Source organism: Glandiceps talaboti, chromosome 5, assembly GCF_964340395.1.
Source record: "Glandiceps talaboti chromosome 5, keGlaTala1.1, whole genome shotgun sequence".
Classification (NCBI taxonomy): Eukaryota; Metazoa; Hemichordata; class Enteropneusta; family Spengelidae; genus Glandiceps; species Glandiceps talaboti.
Genome location: NC_135553.1, coordinates 9,498,359 through 9,517,500, shown reverse-complemented (window position 1 = coordinate 9,517,500; position 19,142 = coordinate 9,498,359). Strand labels below are relative to the sequence as shown.

Here is a 19,142-nt window from a genome sequence, read left to right as displayed (position 1 = left end):
GTACATTCTCTCCATCTCTCATCTCTGTCTTCCTCATATCCTTTCCCTTCACAACAACACGCCTGCGTTTGTCCCGTATAATATCCGTTATTACTAACTCGTTAGTCTATGTATTAGCAATAATATACTTTCAATTGTAATTCTTAGAAATAGTAAAAACTATGTACAATTCAACTGAACCGAAAACGTATGCAATAGTACAGTAATCGTTCGCTCATCTAATAGACAATGAAAGTGACAAATGTTTAATATACAGGTATTAACTTTTGCCTGTAGTCGTGAGCTTCCCTTTGGTCTAACTGTGGCTCTAGGAGATGATTACACAGCGAGTGGTACTCTATTTTGGGATGATGGGGACACAATTGACACAATTGAAAATAACCAATACTTCTTGGAGAGGTTCGACGCAACCGAGGTTAGTCTAATATACTTGGACAAACTAGCTCAAATCGTGTTTAAATTACGTTCATGAACGAATTTACCACATACACTGTATCATGGTTAAAGGAGATTTGCCTGGAGATGTTGACCATGATCAGTTGGATACCTGTACATAAACTATACATGTAAATAAGATTGAATCCTTGGGAAAATGAGACATTTACGGTATGCAGATTTTTTCTGAAACTTGATAGTAGTGATGTCATTGATGATATGAAATTGTGCGAAGTGTGACGATTCAAAAAGTCTCTTATCTAGTGTACACGTATGGATCCTTAGGTTTACGCCAATTTACTCATTTTAAAGTGCACTGCCTTATCTGTTGTCGGTCGCTCATGGCAACCCTTAGGCAGCTCACATCTGAACATTCCTTGAACATGTATTATGGTCTGGCCAACTAACTCTGATAGGTTGACCAAATGTTACTCACAATAGGGGGAAAGTGAGTGTTACGAACCGAAAATTTAGAGAAGCCAAATAGCGCACAATTAAATACTTTCCCCACAACTTCCAGTCGGAACAACATACGGTCAAACACAGGACACTACACAGCATTACACTTAACAACTATCTTATTTAATTCCGTTGTAATGAAACAAAATATACTATAATAATAAGTCTTGAAAGTGTACATATATTACAGGGTTTACAAACTTATAAACTAAAAGGGTTCCAAATGTTCTATATATCAAAATGTTCCGTTATCAAACTTGACTGGCGACTTGACTCGCGACTTTTAGTCTTACCGGTGGTGCACACAAACTGTTACCGAGTACAGAGCCCAGGACGGCGAGTTCGTTGAGTGTTGAATTCGACTACGTGGGACAGCTTCTACTCACGGTTCCTCCGTTGTACCGAACGGTCCTCGAAGTATTTATCTCCAAACTTTGACGTCAATGTCCGCACCATTCATACCATACGTCAGGGTCCGCTTACTCTCAGCAATGTCCAACTTTACAGGAGAACGACACTTCTCCGGACAGCTACAGTGAAGACGGACCTCCCTTGACGAAACCACTGAGAAAACTTCAGGAACGAGCCGTGCACTGCCTCAACTCCCACCTATTGTAGAACAGCCGACGTGGCACTGTATTCCTCGCTATTTAAAGACTATGTTAATTAACAGTAGGTGAATACACCTGGTCATTAAAATAATGCATAACAAATAAGACAGGTGGTTTAGGAACCAACCAATAAATACTCTCTATCATCACATGAGTCAGATTTTTTAATTGAGTTTTGGCGAGACATTCCAATTTTTAACTTTGTATTACAATATGTATTATCTGACATTTAGTAAACATACACCTTTGCAGGATCAAGTGAGTGGTGTAATAATGGTACCTTTGTACACAATGGACCCACTTGTTTTAGATGATGTTACCGTGCTTGGACTGAGTAATATTGCTATCACACGTGTGGAGTTAGAAAGCGTCGTACTGGATCCATTGAATTGGAGCGTGGACGAAGGCAACATGGTGAGTGATCGCCTGCATTTTTTTTCTCGTACCCTCTAGCGCCCTCACATCATCATGTACGTACATGTAGTTGTTATTGGGGACTTGGACTGGGAACGGAGGAAACAAAACTATGGCGCCCTCATATTTCAACATTAACAGAGTAGGGAGGAAAGTTGATCACAAAACTAATGAGTTGACTCTTTTATAGTAAAGTGATGAGTAACGGGGGAGATGTAATAACCAGGATTCTCTCTTCTTTTTTTTCCTCTCAGAAATTGATGGTAAACAACCTGAAGCATCCCATTGATACTGGATTCAAATTAACATGGTTCTATTAACGTCTGATTGCCGTCTATAAAGAATCTATACATAATAAGGGAGAAATATTTGCAAACATCAGTTCAGTCCTTCAGTATTATAATGACCTCCAATGTACGTCTTCAGTATGCTAATTTATTGATTCATATAGCATTTCATTCGATGAAAATTAAGTTTTCTTTGAACTTTTAATGATTCCTTCAATCAAATAAAGTTTGTGGTTTTTTGGTCACTTCAAATATAACAATGGCCTTTGTCATCCATGCTCACATTGGCACGTTCCCGTTTTTTGTTGCCACGTCAGGATTGCACGCTGTGGCTCAAGAAAACCTTCAACAACGGAATACCCAGTACTGTATTATACGGTGTTGCACGAAAGTAAACTTTTGTTCCAAACACAAAGAAGAAATTTAAAGTTAATTCCTGAAGTATTCGACTGTATGCTTCAGTCTTTGTCAACAGATTGATCTGTAGACGATTTTATTCAGTAACCTTTGACCTCTTATCATACTCACGTGTTCGTACGTCATATATGTCCTGAATAGTGGGTCAATCTGTACAGTTTCAAAAGTTTTAGGTTAAACATTTCTATTTTGTGTTTAGAACAAAAAGTCTACTTTCATACGTCAAAGTTGTTGAGAAAGCATAGACCCAAACAAATAACTAGAAAATAATGGTCGATGCGATTAAATATTATATGTAATGAAACTTTACCTAGCTTGTACATGAAGGTACGAAATCACGTTGTTATCAGGGCAATAAAATGATCGGCACATATCACTTTGATTCATACATACCATTTTTTAAAAATATGCTTCACAATTCGAGTAAAAGCTAGAGAAATGTATGAAATTCAAGTATTAACACGTTTTTATTTAGCATAAAACTTGAAGTTGGAGTCCTTATTATTTTGCGCTAATATTAAAGTGTCGTATTCCTAAAAAAACCTTCTGAAATATTGATTTATCTATTATTAAACCCATAACATGCGATATAATTCAGCATGTACAGTGCACATTCTATACAGAACGCGTGCTGCTCACTGAACATTCGAACACATAAATATAATCCGGATTTTTGAGTTTGTAGTTTAGGGTTGGAATGTGGACACAGGTAGGATCATTTCATGTTGGCCCCACTTCAACTACACGGGCCTCGCCATTCTGACGTCACAGTCCTGACTTTTATACGCTGTCTAACACCTAAAGGTCTCGAACAGCACGTCGACTAGCTATCGATACCGACAAAGTTAATCTGTTTTTCCACTTGAAATAAAGCGTTTAACTTATCTATTTACATTGTGCAGCGATGATAAGATTTGACCCACACTGATACTAATGTCCCATGTTGTTTGTTCGTCTCTCTCAAATTTAAATGTTTGAAAGGTCTTTGCGGATCAAAGTGGAATGGTATCAGTAGCATCATTAAAATATATATGTTCAATAAGTTTGACTTATCTCAGAGCAACTGGATCGATAATCGTATCGTATCACCAATAGCATAAAGCAACTGCTGGTAACTACACGGTTCTGTGCAGCTTAAATGGATTTATCTTTGTGGGAAAATGTCTGCTATCAATTAATGGGCACACATAATATGTCTACCCCAGTGTGTCTAGATCTGTCTGTCTGTCTGTCTGTCTGTCTGTCTCTCTGTCTGTCTGTCTGTCTGTCTGTCTCTGTCTTTCTCTCTCTCTCTCTCTCTCTCTCTCTCTCTCTCTCTCTCTCTCTCTCTCTCTCTCTCTCTCTTTACATCTAGTACATCTATTGTATCACTGATGCCTCTTCACAACCAACTGAATCCCCTTTCCGTCTGTATATCTTTCTGTCTCTCATCATTATCAGACAGAAATCCAAATCAACCTGGAGGTGGCGACATGGTAATGCACTGGCTAGAGTTTGATAATGACAATCAGGCAAACATGTATTTTACTCTCAACCCAACAGAATGTAACGTTGTCATAAACGAGAAAATGAATTTTGGCTGGACTACGTTCCATTGTTAATAACGAACAACACCTGCGAAACATATGAGCCCGATCCAAACATACGAGGCCAAGCAGCGCTCACTCCTCACTGTGGATTAATGGTATGGATGATGTCAGTGCTATGCATTCATTATATACCGTTATGAATACATTGCATCAAGAAGTATCTATGGTAAAACAGAAGTAGAGAACACGAATTATATAAAGTGTGTGTAATGTAGAATGTTCAAGTTGATGATACGTTACATGTAAAACTTGTGACTAATGAACTCTCTGACTGATAATGGTCATAACATGAATTAGAAAGGTTTACTACTACAATGACCGAATTTTGACCCAAAAATACCATTGCTGGCGCTGCGTATTCACACAATTAATGCTAATTACTCTTTATGTTAAACTTGTCTCAGATAGATTTGGTTTTGATTTTTCGATTAAGACAAGATAGAATACGGAGTAGATGCACTAGTTGCAACCTTAAATTCGAGTGATGTCTATATCTGGTTTCTTTGAAAATAGCATATGAAATATGAAGTGTAAAATGTAGTCATCCCTGCATGTAGTGAGAAGTGGTGGCGTCAATTTCCGTTGGTGATATTCACGGATAATTCTATATGCATCAGGTGGACGTTCCCATAATATAAATGATATTTATTTCACCTTAAAGTCTCTCTTTTAATATGAAAAGTAGTTTCAGGTTCTATCGAGAGCCGGCATTGTCTGGCTTCTTTCACATGCAATTTCATATATATATGAGTAGGCGTACAGGGTAACAATCAAAATTATTAACTGAAGGCATTCAGTTGATCTCAGGTTTTAAAATAATTACCACACATCCATGTTAGACCGGGGGAGGCATAATTGTCAACACTAAAGAACATCACATCACTATTATAGTAGTCTTGGAAAAGAACTTAAACTGATTAGCCTCTGTTGAGTGTGTTGTTTGTTCATTCTGTAAATTTTCTGAACGAAAAATAAGCATATTCATGATGATTTGATCTGATCTGATCTGATTTGATTTGATTTGATTGATGATGATTAAAATACTTTAATACGTACAGTATATTAGTTGGAGACGTGATGGTGAGGACCGAGATGTACAAATATACACGTAAGCAGGTCAGATCAGATCAGAACGAAATATCACTATATGTTTGTTCTCATTCAGTCTGCATTCAGTCTGCCCTTCTGATTTGTCAATGTCAGGTTCACAATTCTCTCCTCTACATCATCAAAGTCGGACCTGAACTGTTACATAGTTCATTCACCCTTTATTTGGACTTTTGTAACCAAAAGGCAAAGATGGACTCTTCTTGATGACTTTACGAGTTGATAAATGAATCATCCAGAAGTTGACGAGAAATCGCTCTGCAATTAATTAACAACATTCATTCATTCACTTATCAGTTTGTCAGATACAACTCGTGTGCTAAACTTAGTCACTAATGTGTTCTCTAGGTATGACAGTAAATACTGGAATTGTCAGTTTGACAAATTTTTAATTTGCTTATAGCTTTGAAATTAGAAACATGACTTAACAAAGTCAATAATATCTATTTTTAATCCAAACCAATTCGGGACAACAGATGAAGTTATTTATACTGGCATGCAGTGCCATATCAGCCAACTTCGAGAGATTATCTCCTCAAATTATTGCTCTCAACCAATAACGCCCAAATGTGGAGGATAGGGTAATTGGAGATTGCCAGATACTGGAAATGAATTTATCATTTTAAATACGCTTTAAAGAGGTTTAATGACTCCAAAAAGTGTGAAATTCCAGTCAGAGTTTGTTAACCTCATACAGTTGTGTCTATATTCCCATAAAAGCAAACATTTCTTATAACAATAATATAACTATTTATCTTGACTTTTCTAAATACCCCAGCCAACAGAAAACACGCAACTATAGTTGCATATATATTTTAATAAATTTCATAGACCACGTCCCATTTATTGTCTATGGGTAAACAGAAATCTTAATTTACCAAAAAGACCATGATTCAGTGCGGTTATGACGTCATTTTAAAATCAAAATTTGATATATTCAGTATTTGTACTGGATTAATCACAAAAGCTCGAAGCACTACTGGGGGTGTAAGAAGGGCATGCTACAGCATTAGTGTCTGAAACATCTTCCACACCAGTTGATCAACCAAAACTATGGAGTGTAACATGTCTTGGATGTTGGCGTACGCATGCATTCTCTCATTGTTGGTAGCATCTGATGCTACCACAGAAGAGTTAAATCTGGAGTTAGAAACTTCGACAGGCAAGGTGCTGGGATTGCGATCTACGCTACCATTAATGAATATAACCTACTACAGAGGGATTCCATATGCTGAACCACCAGTAGGGGATTTGAGATTTAGAAAACCCGTGAAAAAAGAACCCTGGGAGGATGTTTTTGATGCCACGGAGTTCGGGGTATCGTGTCCTCAGAATACCTATTCAGATTGGAGGGAAGTAGTTCTTCCAACTGAGGACCAAGATGAGGACTGTCTTGAGTTGAATGTATATGCTCCTACATACCTCGACCCTCAAGAGCCGCACGCTATCATGGTTTGGATACATGGTGGCGCATATGTAAGTGGGCAGGGAATGCTTTACGAAAGTTCTTTTCTGTCAGGATTCCATGACGTTGTTGTGGTAACTATCAACTATCGTCTGGGAGCTTTAGGGTTTATAACGACAAGTGACGAACATTTATCTGGTAATTATGGTTTGTTTGACCAAATTATGGCACTTGAATGGATCAAAGAAAATGCTGGGGTGTTTGGTGGAGATCCTGACCGCATTACAATTTTTGGTGAATCAGCAGGTGGATTTAGTTGTTCTATAATGTCTCATACTCATTATACCAGAGGTAAAAACCTATTCCACAGGGCGATATCCCAGAGTGGTGTTGTATATCCAGGCATACTTATCCCTAATGATGTTGCAGAGAACTTTGCATACGAGCTTGGGGAAAGCATTGGCTGCGAAAGTAGCACCAGCGAGGAACTCGCCAAGTGCCTTCGTGAAAAGCCTTACGAAGACTTTGTCGAAGCCCAGCGTGGTATGCTGTTTGTTGCCACTGAAGATAATGACCTCATAACGAGTCCACTAGACGAATTTTTCAAAAACTCTGAATTCTATGAATATGATGTCCTCATGGGAAGCAACACTTACGAAGCTACACTAATAATACCGCAATTACCAGAACAAATGCAGCCTTATGATGGATTGGCAAGACCCGTTTACAACGCCATGGTTGGAATACATATCGAACTGTGGTTTGAAAAAGAACATCAGAAGGTCAGAGATGCCGCTTTCTTTCAGTACGAACACCATGATGATCCCGATAATGACGACATTAGACATGAACAGTACGTCCACTTCTTCAATGACATCGTGTTTCTTGCACCAACAATTGGAAACATTCGACTCCATCTCCCACCAATCGATGATAGCCGGCCCGACCTACCCATCGAACTTCCCCCACCTGGATGGCCATTTCCCTTTCCACTCGACGAGGGTCAATCCCTCTCTGAAGAAAACATTGAATATCTCCGAAAGCAAGTAAGAATGGCCAACGAATTCAAAGAACCAATCAAATCGAAATCTAGGGAAAAACAAGGCAGTACATATCACTATATATTTGATGTTCGACCAACCTTTTACAAAGGTCCTTCTTACGTTTATGGAGCTTCTCACGCGGTGGAAATCATGTTTGTGTTCCAACATCTTACTGAGGCGCAGGCAGCCCCATTTATCAACTACACAGCTCTTCCTGAAGAACATTTCCTAGCACGTCAAATGGCAACGTACTGGACCAACTTTGCGAAAACAGGGTAATTACATTTTTAGTATAAAAGAGGACACCATCTCTTTTCATTTAATTTTCACGATCCACTACCCAAAAGAAAAAAAAAGTATTTCTCTATAAAGCCATACAATTGCTACCGTAATGAAAATTAGACTAGGCTCTCGCATAGGACAGAGATTTGAAAGACAGCTTACAAATTTAATACTTTAAAGAAAACAAATGTGAAGATGAATAGTAGTGATATATGTCAATTTGCTCATTCGTGTTTCTTAAATCTTTAAAAACAAACAGAGAGAGAGAGAGAGAGAAAGAGAGACACACACACAGACAGACACACACACAGATATATAGACACAGATATACAGACACATACATACATACAGACAGACAGACAGACAGACAGACAGACAGACAGAAAAACAGACAGATACACAGTACACACAAACAAACATAGACACACACAGACACACGCACACAAAAAAGTCATTCGCTTTTATGTTCGTATTTTTCAACAGACATACATACATACATACATACACACATATACATACATACATACATACATACATACATACATAGACACAGACGTAGACAGACAGACAGACAGACAGACAGACAGACATATACACAAACACAAACACACAGACAGACAGACAGACAGACAGACAGACAGACAGACAGACAGACAGACACGCAGACAGAGACATACAGACACACTCATACAAATCGTCTTTCGCTCATTTTATTTTCGTATTTTTTTATCATTATCACACAGAAACCCAAATGAACCTGAAGGTGGCGACATATTAATTCACTGGCCAGAGTTTGACAACGACGATCAGAAAACCATGTATTTTACCCTCAACATGACAGAAGATAATGTCGTCAAAAGGTACAGAAACGAGTACATGAATTTTTGGCTGGACTACATTCCAACGCTAATTAACGACACCTGCGAAACCTGCGAACCCGAAACGTGTGTGCCCGACCCAGATGTAGGAGGACAACCCTCACTCAAGGCTCATCTTGGATTAATAGTTTGGTTGTTGTTAGCTCTTTGCATAGTATACCGTTATGAGTAAACTCCATCAAGAAGTAAAACGATAACCAGAGAACACAAATCGTGAACTTTGTGTCTGTGTAAATTGTGTTATAGTTGGTGCTGCAGTCCATGGCGATTTTCCGATAACGCTTATATAGACATGAAGTAAAGTCCAAATGATAAACAGCCCGAGTTATGAATCAAACATTGAATGCGTGTAACTAATTAGATAATGTTAATGACTCCGGGTATCCACTAAAATGACAGTAGATATGTTTACTTATTTTTACTCATATGTTTTAACCTTCTTGAACTTCGTTGATTTAGTGTGGGGTAAATGCACTGTTATTTGTTAAGATTTCTTCAAACTAGAAATTCCATGCTACTTATTATATCACTGCGTCATGATGAGTGAACAAATCTTTTTCAAAACTAGATATAGATATGGGTGGACTCCTCACGTTTCGAACCGTGAATTTGTAATGGCTATAACATTGTGTAGTACCTATAACTTGCTCGGTAAACACAAGGGCCAGGCTTTTTACCATCAGAATTTGACATTGGATTAAAAAAATTGGGAAAATCAGTAATTAGTTGCAAAAATACATTAAATTCCTTGTAGATGATTGTCACGTGAACCCATTATCGAGTGCAGTAAATATGTTACAGACAGACACGCTATGTGTACATGTTCGAATTCTGTATGTGATCAAGCATTATTATGGGATGTGAACGGGTATTCATTCTTTTCTCTATCTCCTTTGATTTGATTGCTTTCAACGAACACTTGCATTTATTAGGTAACGTTAAAACAAATATCACGTGATGACGTTCGTGTGTTACAATGGAACTGACCTCATTTCTGTCTCGGCAGATTTGAACTTATTTGTGGCTTATTGTGTAACATAGTCAAAAATGGTAGAAATCACATTACTGCAAGGAAGACATCACCAATCTCTCGGTGATAATAGTTATGTATAGTTCTCAAAACTAGACACATTTTCATTTCATCGACTCTGTTTATCCCAAGTCTTGTCATTTAACCTTGGGTATGCATTAGTAAATGTAGAGTTGACTCGTTAAACGCCTAGCTAGCGCGGCTGTGGCTGATTGCTAGGGCGTTGAAACATCAGCTGTCCGTTAGCAAAACAAGATCTACGGTGTTAATATTTTTTAGAAAATAATTTCTTGTTAATTTTATTAAACAGTGGTAAGAATTTCATTAAATTTTGTTGAAATATTAATGGTATGATATCTCCAATGTCTTATAGGTATAGCTGGAACCTGCATTACTTTTTTTTCATTGTTAATTATACAATAAAATAATCTAGGGGCTACATGCTACTTTGTAGCCCATAAGTAAATGTCATTAATTTATGTGTACATAGAGACAAGGCACATATATTCAACATGTAAAATCTTCTTTTTTGTAATTATATTCATTTTTATCAAGTTTGTCAAAGATAAAGACTTATCCATGTTAAAAGTCTTAATATTGGAGAGGGGGTGACATAAAAATTCAACACTAACGAACCAGACCACAGTCTAGTAGTCATACCGAGAAAGAACGCCAATCTTCAGTTTGTTTTTCGTTGATACTGTATATTTTAAGGAAAATAAGCATATTTGTGAATAAAAATTGATTTAATGGTAAATATCATATGAAGACGTGATGTTGAGGACCTAGATTAACACATACATTTTTAGACACGTAAGACGGATCAGATCAGAACAAAATGATGTCATGTTCAAGGTTTGCTCACATTCAGTGGAGTATTTTGATATGCCAGTGTAGGTTCGGGGACTAACGCCCCCCGGACAAACGTAATACAATAGAAGTGATGCCTTTCTTGGTTGAGTCGTGAGCCACAGTCCTACCCGCGTAGGCATTTGTTCGGGGGCATTTGTCCGGGGGGGGGGGGGGCATTTGTCCGGGAGCGTTTATCCGGGGGGCGTTTGTCCAGGGGGCGTTTGTCCTGTTACCGCCAAGGTCATATTTGTGGTACACTTCTCTACGACGTCACATCAAAAGTTAATCCTGGACTGTTATATAGTTCATCTACCCCTTATTTGCTTTTTGTAACCAACAGCAAAGTTTAATTACGCTTGATGGCTTTATTAGTTGATAAACGATGCATCTAGAAGTCTGTCTAACACACTTTAACAATATTTCATTTATCAAGGTGTCAGATGTGATGGGAGTGTTAAACACGATGGCTAGTGTGGTCAGCCGAATTGTCAGATCTAATAATAAACTGTAAGATCTGTAACTCTCTATGCAATATTTGTCTGTGTGTATTATATTGGAATGGTTATAAAATACATGTCTTTAATTGAGACTGGATGGATTGATTGGCTTATAAACATACATGAAAGAAAGTTTACACTTTGTTCAAATATAAATTTAAGCTTTATCCATAAAGACCCCCTCTCCCCTCCACACTACAACACTGACTTACCCCAAAGTGAAGGAGTTGGCATACTAAAAAGGTTTAACGGATACACGAAAATCATAAAATTGTGCTGTTTATCCAAACTCTCTGGGACAACAGAAGAATCTCATACCGGTAGTACTTATCAGTAAACTAATTTAACAATCTGATCTCAACCAATGGCTGCCAAATCTGAAGACTAATTAACTACAAACTTGGAGACTGTCACATACTGCAGTGAAATGTATCAGTATATCTTTGTACAATGCTCTTCAAAAAAGTTTGCTGACCCAACGCTTGTTTCCTGCAGTATGTGGCCAAAAGTGTGACATTCCCATCGGAGTTTGTCGACCTAGGACTGTTCATCTGATAGTACTAGTTTGAAAATAAAATACTCAAAAGAGTGATAGAGGTTGATTTGTTGTGCAATTGGTCTAAACTCTGTGACCTTGATACAGACATGTAAACTATGGTCAAACCAACCAGAAGTATGTTAATGTATCAAAGCCAGAAAATTATTCTCTCAATATACATATTTCGATCAAATGTCGTGAATGAAATGATTTCTGTTTAGTACTAGTGACAAAAGTATTGAACTATTCAATGGATATGTAACCACTACAGAATGGGTGAAAACGTATGCCTACAATATCTGAATTTGTTACGTATTTACAGTGAAACACACTTTCGTTTGTTTTCGATAATTGTCGGCAGCATAGAACACCTGACAAGATAGTACTTAATTTTGTTAGTGGTTGTAGAACTGTGTTCCCATAAATGCAAATCTATCAAATTTATCAATGTATTAAGAAGAAGTTCATCTTGTTGTCTCTACGCATAACAGATGCTATAATTCATACAAACGTAAGTTGAGCAAAATGCTTTCTTCAACAAGATATACCACTTCCATTTTATTGTCGACATGTCTATGATAAACCTAAAACTACCAGCCCCGCCCCACCCCACCCTGCTCCTCCCACCAAAGGCTATGATTCGGTGCAGTACATGATGTCATATCTAGTTCTAATTCTACTGTGTAAAGTATTTAGTATTGATAATGACGAGTATGTGTGCTAGAGGTTAACTGCGTACACTAATTGTGGTATAAGAAGGGCGTGCTGCAGCGCGAGTATCAGAAGCTTCTTCCACGCCAGTTGATACGAACGATAGATAGAGTGCACCATGTCTTGGATGCTGGTGTACGCATGCATTCTCTCACTCTTGGTAGCATCTGATGCTACCACAGAAGAGTTAGATCTTCAGGTAGAAACTTCGACAGGCACTGTGTTAGGATTGCGATCTGACTTATCATTCATGAACATAACCTATTTCAGAGGGATTCCATATGCTGAACCACCAGTAGGGGATTTGAGATTTAGAAAACCCGTGAAAAAAGAACCCTGGGAGGGTGTTTTTAATGCCACGCAGTTCGGCGTATCATGTCCTCAGAATGCTTACGGAGACAATTGGATGGGAAGTATTCTCCCAAGTGATGAACAAGATGAAGATTGTCTTCAGTTGAATGTATATGCTCCTACATACTTCGACCCCGATGAGCCGTACGCTGTCATGATTTGGATACATGGGGGAGGATATGTAAGTGGGCAGGGAATGCTTTACGAGAGTTCTTTCCTGACGGGATTCCATGACGTCGTTGTGGTCACTATCAACTATCGTCTGGGAGCTTTAGGGTTTATAACGACAACTGACGAACACTTACCTGGTAATTATGGTTTGTTCGATCAAATTGAGGCACTTGAATGGATCAAAGAAAATATTGGAGAATTTGGTGGAGATCCTGACCGTATTACAATTTTTGGTGAATCAGCGGGTGGATTTAGTTGTTCTATCCTGTCTCATACTCATTATACCAGAGGTAAAAACCTATTCCACAGGGCGATATCCCAGAGTGGTACTATATATCCTGGCATTCTACTCCCTAATGATGTCGCAGAGCACTGGGCATACGAGCTTGGAGAAATCATTGGCTGCGAAAGTGACACCAGCGAGGAACTCGCCAAGTGCCTTCGTGAAATACCTTACGAAGACTTTGTCGAAGCCCAGCGTGGTATGTTGTTTGTTGCCACCGAAGATAATGACATCATAACGAGTCCACTAGAAGATTTTTTCAAAAACTCTGAATTCTATGAATATGATGTCCTCATGGGAAGCAACAGTTACGAAGCTACACTAATATTACCACAATTACCAACACCAATGCAGCCTTATGATGGATTGGCAAGACCTGTTTACAACGGCCTGGTTGGAATACATATCGAAATGTGGTTTTCAAAGGAACATCAGAAGGTCAGAGATGCCGCTTTCTTTCAGTACGAACACCATGATGATCCCGATAATGACGACATTAGACATGAGCAGTACGTCCACTTCTTCAATGACCTCGTGTTTCTTGCACCAACAGTTGAAAACGCTCGACTCCATGCCCCTCCAATCGACAGTAGCCTGCCCGACCCACCCATTCCCCTTCCTCCACCTGGATGGCCATTTCCCTTTCCACTCGACGAGGGTCAATCCCTCTCTGAGGAAAACATTGAATATCTCCGAAAGCAAGTAAGAAAGGCAAACGAAGTCAAAGAAGAACCAGTCAAATCGAAATCTAGGGAAAAACAAGGCAAGACGTATCACTATGTTTTTGATGTTCTACCAACCTTTTATGACGGCCCTTCTTACGTTTATGGAGCTTCTCACGCGGTGGAAATCATATTCGCATTCCAACATCTCACCCAGGCTCAGGGTGCACCGTTTATCGACTACACAGCTCTTCCTGAAGAGCATCACCTATCACGTCAGATGGCAACGTACTGGACAAATTTTGCAAAAACTGGGTAAGTAGTAAAATATATTATATTTTTCAGAATATAGGTACATTCTGTGATATATCAACCAATTATCCAATTTCGTTAACTAATGCATTTGTGAATTCGTGAAATATAACAAAAACACGAATGTAAAAGACATTTCCAAATGCCTGTCAGAAACGTGGTAATGCATAAGAAATATGTCTGTTTCTTTTTTCTTTTTTATGGGGGGGGGGGGGTTGTTGATTTTTCATCTCTACAAGGAAAGGTCTCTGTCCTCCATATAACAATCAGGAGGTCGAGAATCTCTCAAGGTGTGTTAGCACTTAAAGACAATTTTAGCCTATGAATAGTCATTTAGTCGTAAATTTAATGTAAGTGTAACAGCATTGATATTACATAATGCATTAATACATGGACATATGGTCGTTAACCATTAAGTTAGTAAAGGTTGACATCACTCTGGATAAAGAACAAAGTAAAAAAATGGAAACAGAAAAAAACCACATTAGTTCTGATGCATTCATGCCACTGTAGAAGTGGATTGCTGTTCTAAATCCCAACACAAAGCCCCCATATGAACTTTATCAAATCGGAGTTACGACTTCCAATGTCAAAAGTATGGTTACTCCTCATACGAAACTATCGCGACCTTTCTCCCTTCCTAGTTCGAGGAAATTGACCAGTCCTGACTTATTTTTAAATCGTCTATACTATATCTGTAACTTTCTCCCCTCTGTCGCTGTCTGTCTGTCTGTCTCTGCCCCCTTCCCCCCCCCCTCTCTCTCTCTCTCTCTCTCTCTCTCTCTCTCTCTCTCTCTCTCTCTCTCTCTCTCATTCTCATTGCCGTTTGTATTTCCGTATGTCAATACTTTGGCTGTCTGCTAATTTTTGTTCACCCACTCATTCATATATCCAGTAAACAACGACCCATGTCCCCGGAGGACAATGAGAAAACTCTCATATATCTTTCTATCTTTTATCACACAGAAATCCAAATGAACCTGAAGGTGAGGGCATGTTAATTCACTGGCCAGAGTTTGACAACGAGGAACAGACAACCATGTATTTTACTCTCAACATGACAGATGCTAATGTTGTCAAAAGGTACAGAAACGAGTACATGAATTTTTGGCTGGACTACATTCCAACGCTAATCAACAATGTTACCAACACCTGTGAAACCTGCGAACCCGAAACGTGTGTGCCCGACCCAAATGTAGGCGGACAACCCTCACTCAAGGCTCATCTTGGATTAATAGTTTGGTTGTTGTTAGCTCTTTGCATAGTATACCGTTATGAGTAAACTCCATCTGTTTTATAATATAATAAAACGGGAGGACACAGCAAACCTATTGCATTTTTTCCCTTCATTTTTGTCAGACTGAGTGATTACTGAAAACTCGTCAAGTATGCAGTCCAAAGTTACATGTATTTGCTGAGATAAAGGTTACAGAATTAGAGAGAAAGGTCAAATGATATTCAGACGGAGTTATGACTCAAAAAGAAATGTATGCAACTACTTACTGATGACACAGCGTATCAAATTGTAAAACATAGATTATTTAATGTGACGTCACAATTTAATTTGTGTTCAGTCTCGTGTTGTTAGCATATAATTGCGTAAATGAACTAGCTATAATCTAAAGTGGAAGAAAATTCTACCACGGTGTTCTTTGGAATAGAAATTCCATACTACATATTATCCCAGTATCTAACCATCATAATGTTTTCCCTCTAAATAAAAATTGGCATCATAAATGTTATTTTTGCAATATATTACTATAATGCTCAAATAGCACATAGTATTTCTATATTGCTTAATAATATTTTTTGATAAAATCGGTAACTAGTTGCAACAAATACATTCTCTTGGTGATGATTGTCACGTGACCTCATTATTGAATTGGTTGCTGCATATAATGCATTTCTGTATAATGTTCCAGTAATAGTATGAGATATGATCGTGTAAACATCTGTCATTCTTTCCTATCTTTCCTGTTCCTCGTTTGACGTTTCATTTGATCGCTTTCAGTGATCGTTAGATTAGGTTTACATTCGTCTAACTCTTAACTACAATGTGGAGTCTATATATAGACATACGCAAGTGTAAAATATTTGAAAAAAAACACACTGAAAAAAACCCCCCTACACCTCACAAATTTGACCTGATGACGTTCCAATGTTAGAATAGGAACTCACCTCATTTCTGTTTCTGCAGATTTAAACTTATTTGTGGTTGATTTCTTTCATATAACATTTTTGAAAAAAATACCTTATGAAATATTTAATGCACGCTGCAGTTACTAGTACCGTGTAGTGTGAATCCTATAAAAAGAAGCATACATCTTCTGTTGGTGATACTTGTTCTTCTCGAAAGTGTGCACATCTTCTGTACCATGACATTGTTCATGTTTACCACCACAACAGTAACGTTTTGATGCTATAACTTTGTATTTACTCCAGTGTATGCAAGTGTTTGAATATATGTAAAATAAAATCATTGAAAAATATTTAATCCCGTGGAAATTTCTTTCATTTTTTAATGTTTAGTAGATGAAATCATGTTTTGAAATGTCTAGTAACCAGTCGAAGAGTTTGTTATGTGATATGGTGAGATATTTGAATCGTACATACGTACATACATACATACATACATACATACATACAATGTACATACATACATACATACATACATACATACATACATATAATGTACATACATACATACATACATACATACATACATACATACATACATACATGCATGCATGCATGCATGCATGCATGCATGCATGCAGACCCACAGACAGACAAACCACAGCCACGTACACACACAGACATATACATATGCACATACGCACGCCATCCCAAGGGTAAAGTATGAGAAGAACTCGGTCTCGAAATAACGGATTGTTTTTTTAACATCACAGTGATGCATGAATGTCAAAAGTGGGTAGCGTTCCAAGTCGAACACCTGGAAAATCCAAACAATATTAATTATATGTCTTGCAAAGGTATTTGAAGAGGTAAATATGACATCACAAACCTAGGTCTAGGCAATGACAAGGAGTGTTGTTCAACTTTAACACTTTAAGGTTAAGATTTTATATATTTTGAGTGGTAAAGTTAAATTTTGCTGTATCAAAAATACACCTTACTGAAACATAATGACCATCACTTCACGTTTACTTGCAAACCTCAAGTCCGGTATATTGGGCGTGACACAGAGCAAACACGTATACTACAAAGTCGAGGAAATCCGTATCATGCCATCAACTGTGCCAACAACTTCAGAAGATGCTGTTCAATACTATCCCAGACATTTGCCTAACATTTGACGCAAAATATCTTAAAGAAGGTATGCTGTCACATTTTACCAAAAATAATTTGAAAAAGGTGTTTTGTAAGTATAGTTTATAAGGTCAGCTTCTGTCACCTCAAGATTACGTCTGATCCGGTGGTTGCTGGTGGTAGATGTAATTCGTTTTGAAGAATGTGATGCTGAAAGGAGTAACTTTTGTCGCTAGGTAGTTCACAATGGAATGTTTTAGAGATAAGCCTTAGGTTTACTGTGTGAGATGTCAAGTACACCGATATTGTTTGCTGTAGGAAGCATCCAGGCACTTGGCAAGTGAAATGTCGTGATGTGAAAAGACGTTGCGCTCCTAAAGCAACACATTTGGAAACTACCCGAATATTTTTATCATTTCCACATCGCATGAACACGCTTACGATTCATAAAGCATTGAAACAGGGATGAACAAGTTGGGAAACAAGATGGAGGGTATTTCAAATGTATTCACTCGAGGCATTAAAATCTGGGCTCATACTGATACCATACACATTAATTGAGCAGCGGCGATCCACCGTTGGTAAGAATCCCTGACCCCTGACTCCCTAACGACAAACAAATAGACCGTTACTGTAACAATGGTGACATTTCGGCTCCATCCCCAGTATCATATACTTGCTAATGGGCCATAATTATACTCATTTTAACAATGTGATTATTATCACGTGATCGTTTTTACATCTTTAAATAAATATTCCCAATCAGTCACACAAACATATCTACACCGTAATGGTTTATAATGTAAGGAGGTAAGATATGCCGTGTCATTTTGAGCACGGTGTCTGATAAGGTGGAGTGCCACAATGATGATCAACGGCAGCCCATTTTTTTTCTTTTTATAGTAAACAACGTGCAAAAGTAGTCTGTGTACAGATAAGAATGAAGTCATCAGAAATGTAGCTATACTATCAAGATTGGGTTTGATGATATCGTCCCCGTCTATACTACAGAATGTGTAAAAGATCAGATATCACGCAACAAATAGATGATATGTACGATGGCTATAGAGACATTCTCAAGACTGGAGACCCCCTCTTCCCTTGACCTCTGTTTATCTTTAGCCATATTTCTACTGGAAACTTGGCCTTGTGCTTCAATGAACATTGGTTTTCTGTTGAGTCATAATGTCAAGCTCAAACACATCTTTTAATTTCGTTGCCCAGTATTTCCACATATGTGTGATTGAATGTTTCATGTTGTTCGGTGCCCCTGCACTTTGTCACACTTTGGATGATGTCAGCACAAATTTTGTCACAGTCTAATACACATGCCTCAGTGTACAATTATGACAGCGGATCGGAGAATATTCTAATGCCTAAATCCATTTACCTGCCATCAATATTTTATAGATTATCGTTCTTACTTTTTATGTTAAACTATCGATGGGAACGTTATAAAACAAGTTTTGCTATATCAGTTTGTGTTGTGCTACACGTGTACAACAGTCCATATACAACGTTTTTATCGGTATCATCGG

The 19,142-nt window shown here is 38.0% G+C and overlaps 3 protein-coding genes across 3 annotated transcripts in view; all 3 read left to right on the top strand.

Annotated features, from left to right (window-relative positions):
• Positions 1-2,239, top strand: part of LOC144435007 (sucrase-isomaltase, intestinal-like) — a 16,993-nt gene extending 14,754 nt beyond the window's left edge. Inside the window, exons 20-22 of the mRNA XM_078123541.1 lie at positions 277-415; positions 1,758-1,919; positions 2,174-2,239. Coding sequence (XP_077979667.1) covers positions 277-415; positions 1,758-1,919; positions 2,174-2,239 — 367 coding nt within the window. The remainder of the gene's footprint in view (positions 1-276; positions 416-1,757; positions 1,920-2,173) is intronic.
• Positions 2,240-6,384: 4,145 nt separating this feature from the next.
• LOC144435006 (neuroligin-1-like) lies at positions 6,385-8,046 on the top strand. The gene has a single exon (XM_078123540.1). It carries the CDS (start codon positions 6,385-6,387, stop codon positions 8,044-8,046), a length of 1,662 nt encoding a protein of 553 aa, XP_077979666.1.
• A 4,627-nt stretch (positions 8,047-12,673) lies between these two features.
• Positions 12,674-18,709, top strand: LOC144435004 (fatty acyl-CoA hydrolase precursor, medium chain-like). Its single transcript, XM_078123538.1, has 3 exons — positions 12,674-14,337; positions 15,301-15,417; positions 18,616-18,709. Exons 1-3 carry the CDS (start codon positions 12,674-12,676, stop codon positions 18,707-18,709), a joined length of 1,875 nt encoding a protein of 624 aa, XP_077979664.1.
• Positions 18,710-19,142: the final 433 nt, after the last annotated feature.

Coding starts and splice junctions, on each gene's coding strand:
- LOC144435006 (XM_078123540.1), top strand. CDS start 6,385: ATGTCTTGGATGTTGGCGTACGCATGCATTCTCTCATTGTTGGTAGCA.
- LOC144435004 (XM_078123538.1), top strand. CDS start 12,674: ATGTCTTGGATGCTGGTGTACGCATGCATTCTCTCACTCTTGGTAGCA. Junction 14,338..15,300: donor ACAAATTTTGCAAAAACTGG/GTAAGTAGTAAA, acceptor TTTATCACACAG/AAATCCAAATGAACCTGAAG. Junction 15,418..18,615: donor GATGCTAATGTTGTCAAAAG/GTACAGAAACGA, acceptor TCTATACTACAG/AATGTGTAAAAGATCAGATA.